Source organism: Fukomys damarensis, unplaced genomic scaffold (genome assembly GCF_012274545.1).
Source record: "Fukomys damarensis isolate Sample0158 unplaced genomic scaffold, DMR_v1.0_HiC HiC_scaffold_17, whole genome shotgun sequence".
Lineage (NCBI taxonomy): Eukaryota > Metazoa > Chordata > Mammalia > Rodentia > Bathyergidae > Fukomys > Fukomys damarensis.
The window spans coordinates 16,087,508-16,094,936 of NW_022900929.1; the positions used below are offsets into that span (position 1 = coordinate 16,087,508).

A 7,429-nucleotide genomic window follows, 5' to 3' on the forward strand; every position below is an offset into this window, starting at 1 on the left:
AGGCGCTGGTGGGGGTACAGGGGGCAGGGGGGATTGTCGGGGCGAGAAGCGGAGAAGCTCAGGGCAGCAGGACAAGGGGAGCGGAGGGGTCCCCGAGAACCTGGGCCCTTGGATGGAGAGGGGGATGAAGGAGGCCAGGTTTGGAACAAACAGGGACAGGGGAGGCGGGCTATGAGGAGGGGCGCCGGGGAGAAGTGAGCTGAGGCGCAAAAGGAGAGTGTGTGTTTGGGGGAAGGGAAGGCAGAGCAGGTATGGAGGCCGCAGCTCAGGAGGTATCTGTGGGGTCAGACTGGAGACCCCCGGGTGGGCTGGAGGGGCAGGACTGGGAGCGGGAAGCGGGGGGGTTCTCCCAAATCCTGGGGAAGGAAGATGATGGGACCAACAGCTAGGGAAGAAGGGGGCACCATTGCTGAGGGGCCCGGAAGCTGGAATAGGGTGGACGGAGGCCCAAGCCAGGACCAGAGAGGGGATGCCAGGGAGTGAAAATAGATGGATGGGTGGAATTTGAAATGCCTGGTTCAGTGCCCCCACCTTCCCTTCAGCACCCCCGCCCTGCCCTTGTGACCCCCCACCAAGCCTCAGGGTCTGAGAAGGGGTGACAAGGCTGAGGCTCCCCATTCTCCAGTGGGGTGCAATGTACGCAAGTAGGCCCTAGGCATAACTCCTTGTCTGTAGGTGTGTCCGGTTCTGTGGCAGATTTGTATGTGTCTGGAGGTCCTTGTGAGCCTGTGGGTGTGTCGGTTGGTGTTTACGTCTGTGTGTGTCTGCTGCTTCTAGGTGTGCATTCACCTCTGTCCACCTGTGTGTCTGGTCCTTGTAGATCCAGGCTGAATGTGTGTTTGTGGGGCTCGTCTGGATGGTAGATCAGGCTGTATTTACACAGGATGAGAATCTGTCTGATCTCTCCAGCGTGTGTACGTGTGGCTCAGAACACCTTTGTCAGGGTGTGTGACTGTGTACAGGTGTCTGTGTCTGTCTGTCTGGGGGTCCTAGAAGTGGCTGGGTTTTCTGTACCTGTCTGTTTTCTCTTGAGGACCCAAGTCATGTCTCTGCTCCTTTTTCTCTCTTTCATTTGTTCCTGGTCACCACCCACCCCATGTCTTCCTTTTCTTCTCACTTGACCCCTATCAAGTGGATCCGGGACCCAGGGAGGGCCGCCCCCCGGGTCTGGTGGCACTGAGCAGGGCCCCCCAGCCCCCACCTCCTGCCCCACGACATGAACCTCCTCTACCGAAAAACCAAGCTGGAGTGGAGACAGCACAAGGAAGAGGAGACCAAGAGGAGGTAAGACTGGGGCCCCAGACTCACCCCTGTGTCTGTCTCACCTGTGTGGGAGCCTCTTGCTGGGTCACAGCCCCTAGTCGTTAGTGGTTTCTCTGATCTCAGACTGTGCTCAGGGCAGAATGCCCGGGGTTGTGACACCTGGTTGACCCTTATCCTGGCTGCCCAGGGGGCTTCCAGCTCTGGAGCACCAGGTTGACTCTTCCCTATCCCCAGGGCCCGAGTCACACCTTCCTGACTCACCTCCAGCCTGTGGCCTTCTTTTTGTCATTGTGGGGCAGGTTACAGGCTCCTTATCACCTGACCTTGGAAGGGGCAGGCTCCACCTGCCTTTGCAGGGTCTGGGGACGGGGTCATTTCAGAGGCCTCAAAGAACATCCACATGGTCCTCCCCCATCCTCCTCTGTTGGGGAGGTGAGTCTTCAAGTGACAAAGCTGTGTATTGAGATGGGGGATATGCAGAAGACCCAGGGCCAGGGGACCCCATTGCCCCCAGACCTGCACCCCTGCTAGCCCTTTCTCTTTGCCCACCAAGGGCCACAGGCTGGGCCTCTCTCATCCCGCATCCTTCTCCTCTTTACTTCCCATTGACTGTACAGCCTCCTAGAGCCTGAGTCAGAACCACCTCCCTGCCCCCTTCTCCCTCCTCTCAACTGTGGAGTTTAATTCTTGTTGTTAATTAGATTAATCAGAGCGATCGCTGCAGTGATCTCTCCCTAATGAAGGGTTAGTAGACAGGGCCTTAATGAGCGCCCACCCCACGGCAGCTCTCCCCTATTCCCTGCCAGCTGCCCCCCCAACTCACCCAGGAGCCCAGGGACAGTGAAAAGGAGTGGGGTGAGCTGAGGAGGACAGCAGAGGGAGAGGGAGGAAGGGAGGAAAAAGGATCAGCGGGGGGAGCTGCTGTGCTGATGTAGGCAACACACCCCACATCTGGGACAGGATCTGTGTGGGGGCGGAGGCCACAGTAGCCAGACATGAGGGGAAGCCGGAGGCCAGGCGTGGGTCAGTGTGAATAAGAAGAGCCAGGAGCCATGGTAGCCGCTGTAGCTGTCTTTCAGGCAGGCTGTTCCCTACACCGGTGCTGGATATGCCCAGGCTGGGAACTGCCAGCCCTAGAGAAACTCCCTGGCACACATATACCCCCTCTTCTCATTTCTGCTACTCACCTTCTGCCTGACCTTTTCTAAGCCTGGGGATTCTGCCTCAAGCCCCAACATCCCTGCCTCAGAACATCGAGTGTCCCCGTCCCCATTCCAGGCTTCCTGCCTCCTTCCTAGGAGGCACGGGGTTCCCAGCACCTGTTGGGGTGGAGGTGGGGAGGCCCAGGCCTGAGATTTGACCTCTGTTCCATCTGGGTCTTCTTTCTCCAGCTCCAGTAAAGAGGTGACCCCGGCAGGCCCTACGGGGCCTGGGGCGGGCCCAGGGCCTGGGGTCCGTGTGCGGGACATCACCTCCCTGCGCCGCTCCCTCAGGATGGGCTTCATGACGATGCCCGCCTCCCAGGAGCACACGCCCCACCCCTGCCGCAGCGCCATGGCCCCACGCTCCCTCTCCTGCCACTCTGTGGGCAGCATGGACAGTGTGGGGGGTGGGCCTGGGGGTAGTGGTGGGGGTCTCACAGAGGACAGCAGCACCCGAAGACCCCCAGCCAAGCCTCGGAGACATCCCAGCACCAAGCTCAGCATGGCAGGATCAGGAGCAGAGACACCCCCCAGCAAAAAAGCAGGTGAGACACCCATCATCCCTCTGGATGGGGAGCTGGGAGGATCCATTCCAGACCAGGGGAGGCCTCTGGGAGGGTTCATTCAGGGAAGAACCAAGGAAGTGGAACGTTCCATTCCCAAAAGGAATGGGGGGGTCCTTTTGGATGAACCTGAGATGAACCATTCAAAGGCAGGGGACCCTCCTCCCTGAAAGTTCATTCTTGAAAAAGCGGTCATGGCCTTGGAGGGACCCAAGGTTAGGAAAGAACTGAGGACAGGAGCTGCAGCTTCTATAGAGTGTATCAGAAAGACTGGTAGAAAAAAGAATCTCCCAGTGCTGTAGGTTTAGGGCTGTGGGGAAAATGAAGAGGCAGCTATGTCCTTGCGGGGGTCAAGAGGTCAGAAAGGTTTGCCTCCATCTACTTTCCCCATTAAAAGCCCAATTTATTGTTCTCCTCTCCATCCCACACAGGCTCACAGAAACCCACCCCAGAAGGTCGCGAATCCAGCCGGAAGGTCCCTCCACAGAAGCCCAGGAGAAGCCCCAACACCCAGCTGTCTGTCTCCTTTGAAGAGTCCTGCCCCCAGGCACCCTCTCCTCGAGGGGGGAACCTGCCTCCGCAGCGCCTGAGTAGGGGTTCCAGAATAGCTGGGGACCCTGATGTGGGTGCTCAGGAAGAAGAGCCTGTGTACATTGAGATGGTGGGGGACGTCTTCAGGGGAGGAGGACGAAGCGGAGCCGGACCCCCTCTTGGGGGTGGGGGCCCAACCCCCCCAGCTGGTGCCGACTCGGACTCCGAAGAGAGTGAGGCCATCTATGAAGAGATGAAGTACCCGCTGCCAGAAGAAGCAGGGGAAGGCTGGGTCACTGGGGCCACCCCATTGACAGCAACCTCTCCTCCACACCAGCTTCACGCCCTTCAGCCCCATGGCCAACGCCGCCCAGCTTCAGCCCTCCCGAGCCGGAGGGATGGGACACCCACCAAGACTACCCCTTGTGAAATCCCCCCACCTTTCCCTAACCTCCTTCAGCACCGTCCTCCTCTCCTGGCCTTCCCCCAAGCCAAGTCTGCTTCCCGAACCCCTGGCGATGGTGTCTCGAGGCTACCGGTCCTCTGCCACTCCAAGGAGCCCACAGGTTCCACCCCAGCTCCCCAAGTGCCTGCAAGAGAGCGGGAGACGCCACCCCCGCCACCTCCGCCTCCTGCTGCCAACCTGCTGCTGCTGGGACCATCGGGCCGAGCCCGGAGCCACTCGACACCGTTGCCACCCCAGGGCTCTGGCCAGCCCCGGGGGGAACGGGAGCTCCCCAACTCCCACAGCATGATCTGCCCCAAGGCAGTGGGGGCGCCGGCAGCCCCCTCTGCTCCAGCTGCCTTGCTCCCCGGCCCCCCCAAGGACAAGGCTGTGTCTTACACCATGGTGTACTCGGCAGTCAAGGTGACCACGCACTCCGTCCTCCCAGCTGGCCCACCTCTAGGTGTTGGGGAGCCGAAGACAGAGAAGGAGATCTCAGTTCTCCATGGCATGCTATGCGCCAGCTCGAGGCCCCCTGTGCCAGGGAAGGCCAGCCCCCATAGTGGGGCCATGGGCACAGCAGCTGGGGTCCTCCACCACCGCAGCTGCCTGGCCTCCCCCCACGGCCTTCCGGACCCAACTGCAGGCCCCTTGGCCCCCCTCTGGACCTACCCAGCCACAGCAGCTGGGCTCAAGAGACCCCCTGCCTATGAGAGCCTCAAGGCCGGGGGGGTGCTGAGTAAGGGCTGTGGAGTGGGGGCCCCATCCCCCATGGTCAAGATCCAGCTGCAAGAACAAGGGACCGATGGAGGTGCTTTTGCCAGCATCTCATGCGCCCACGTCATCGCCAGTGCAGGGACACCAGAAGAGGAAGAAGAGGAGATGGGGGCCACGACATTTGGGGCAGGCTGGGCTCTGCAGAGGAAGGTCCTATACGGAGGGAGGAAGGCACAGGACCTGGACAGTGAGTGAGGGGTGGGGCTGGGGGCGTGGAGGATGCTGGGGATGGTCTGGGGGAGATGCTGGAGTGATTAGAAGCCACAGCCCATTGTCCTAAACTGAGAAGTTTTCTGGGAGACCAGATGGGTGGAGGAGGGCAGCAGGTGGAGGGATGGGGTCCTGGTGTGTATGTTGAAGGGCCAGGAAGATGGGGGATAGGGACTTTGAATGAGGCCTGTCCTGCTCCACTCCCTGCCCCTCCCTCCCCTGGGCTGCAGGGGTGTGTGTTTATGAGTGTGCGCATACTAGGAGCTAAACACAGCTGCCTCCCAGCTATTACCATGGCAACCCATCCAGACTGGAGGGAGAGGAGAGGGAGGCCCCTACTGTTGCTTGGCAACACAATGCTCTGCCAGGCCTACTCTCAGAGATGAGCTTAGTTCACAGGCAGCCCTTCCCCCGGTGGCCCCCCCTTTCTGGGCTCAGGATTTGGGATGCTCTCCCTACTGGGAACAGTCCTCCTGATCTCCAGGAGGTCATTGTGTTGGGCTAGAGGGGCACAGAAGCTAAAGCTAGGGTTGGTGCGGTCACTGACCAGGGAAAAGGGATTTGGAACCAACAAATGTATATGACTCCTTCCCGGGGGATGGTAGCAACGGGTGGAAGGAAGGTGGCCTGCCACACTGTGTTCCTCCTGCATTGCAGAAAGAGACATGGCTGTGATTGGCAAAAGGGTCATCCATGCTGAATTGTGTGTCACCGGAGGAGTGGAAAGTCCCCTTCCCCATCCAGGCACTGAGCTCTCCTTGTCATCCCAGCAGAGGTCGAGGACGGTGTCCGGGCTTGGAATGGCAGTTCCCAGGTTCCAGGCAAGCTGGAGCGTGAGGACAGGGGCCCTGTGGCATCAGGGATCCCAGTAAGGAGCCAGGGGGCAGAGGGCTTGCTGGCCAGGATCCACCATGATCGAGGAGGGAGCCGCACCGCGCTGCCCATACCCTGCCAGACCTTCCCTGCCTGCCACCGCAATGGAGGTGACACCCTGCCCATATGCATCCTATGGATGGGGTGGGCTGGGGGTGTCTCCCAGGGTCCAGCCGGGCCTATCCTGATGGCTATCAGCATCCATGTTGGGGACCCTAAATCATACCATGCCTCCATCTCCTGTCCTCTGTTGAGGTGTGGGGCAGGCTGGCCTTGGACTCCTCCGGGAACTGGGGACTCTGCTTATCCCTGGTTCTTCTACTGCAGACTTCATGGGAGGCTACCGCCTGGGGCGCTCAGCCTCCACCTCCGGAGTCCGGCAGGCTGCGCTGCACACCCCCCGGCCTTGCAGCCAGCCTAGGGATGCTCTGAGCCAGGTGAGGTGTGGGTTTTCTTTTATCTGTGAAGGAGCAGGTAAGGCTTAGGTATAGAAAGGCAGGAAAGGGCTCAGGCAGGCTGGAGCTGGACTCCATATGGTTGGCACAGCCTGATGGGGACCGAGGGAAACTCAGGGTGAGGGGGCTGAGAAGGCTTCCAGGATGGGCCTGTTTAAAATGGGCAGAGAAGGCCAGGCATGGTGGCACACTCCTGTAATACCAGCACTCGGGAGGCTGAGGCAGGAGGATCGCTGTGAGTTTGAGACCAGCCTGGGCTACATAGTGAGTTCCAGGTCAGTTTCAACTACATAGTGAGACCCTGTCTTAAAAATAAATAAATAAATAAAAATTAAAATAAAATGGGCAGAGGAAGCTAGGTGTGGGTAAGCAGGCCTGTAATCCCAGTAGTCTGGGAGGCTGAGGCAGTAGGATCACAAGTTAGAGCCAGCTGGGACAACTGATTGAGACCTGGTCAAAAGCAGGGGGAGATTTAGCTCAGTGGTTCTGCTGCCTGCCTCACAAGCATGAGGTCCCAAGTAAGATCCCCGGTACCAAAAACAAAACAAAACAAAACAAAAAAAGGAAGGAAGAGATTGGTTGGGTGGTGCCTATAATCCCAGCACTCAGGAGGCTCAGGCAGGAGGATCACTGCAAATATGAGGCCAGCCTACCCACATAGTGAGTTCAAGGCCAGTCTGAACTAACAGGATAAGATCTCTCCCCACAAAAAAAAATTTTTTTAAAGAAATGGCTGGGGATACAGCCAAGGTCCTGGCTCAGTATGAAACAGACATGGGAGGAAGGAGGGAGTCGGGAACGGAGGCCGGGCTTGGAGATCAGTTAAGGCCACTGCTAGCCAACAGTGTACCTTGGGACCACTTAGAGAAAAAGACTCCTTAGGGGACCACTTAGAAAAACGCATGTCGGTGAAGATGATTTTTAATCATCTTGTTGCCCTTCTTCAGGGCAAGACAGGCCCAGCCAGGTAGTGGGTGCTCTGATGGGCCAGGGATGCAAGGTGCTCCGTCCCTACCCACAGCCAAGGACTCCATAAGGTCTTGTTTCTGAGCGAAGATGCTAGCTTGGCCTGAGGTCTTTGACCCCTCATCTTTCCCTGTCTCCAGACCC

The 7,429-nt window shown here is 58.8% G+C and overlaps 1 protein-coding gene across 3 annotated transcripts; it reads left to right on the forward strand.

Moving 5' to 3' along the window:
* The first annotated feature begins 10 nt into the window (after nucleotides 1–10).
* Nucleotides 11–6,541, forward strand: Nyap1 (neuronal tyrosine phosphorylated phosphoinositide-3-kinase adaptor 1). Of its 3 annotated transcripts, none has more exons than XM_010609292.3 (6): nucleotides 11–636; nucleotides 1,133–1,284; nucleotides 2,655–3,010; nucleotides 3,460–4,968; nucleotides 5,762–5,974; nucleotides 6,192–6,541. In XM_010609292.3, exons 2-6 carry the CDS (start codon nucleotides 1,217–1,219, stop codon nucleotides 6,347–6,349), a joined length of 2,304 nt encoding a protein of 767 aa, XP_010607594.1. In that variant the 5' UTR covers nucleotides 11–636; nucleotides 1,133–1,216; the 3' UTR covers nucleotides 6,350–6,541. The 3 variants fall into 3 exon arrangements, with proteins under 3 accessions (XP_010607594.1, XP_010607611.1, XP_033620741.1); XM_010609309.3 differs by having other exon boundaries at nucleotides 11–138; XM_033764850.1 differs by having other exon boundaries at nucleotides 11–1,284; nucleotides 5,765–5,974.
* Nucleotides 6,542–7,429: the final 888 nt, after the last annotated feature.

Bases quoted from the DNA above. Each gene is read 5' to 3' on its own strand.
- Nyap1 (XM_010609292.3), top strand. From the start codon at position 1,217: ATGAACCTCCTCTACCGAAAAACCAAGCTGGAGTGGAGACAGCACAAG. The intron at 4,969-5,761 runs GTGAGTGAGGGG...TTGTCATCCCAG, and splicing joins GAAGGCACAGGACCTGGACA to CAGAGGTCGAGGACGGTGTC. The intron at 5,975-6,191 runs GTGACACCCTGC...CTTCTACTGCAG, and splicing joins TGCCTGCCACCGCAATGGAG to ACTTCATGGGAGGCTACCGC.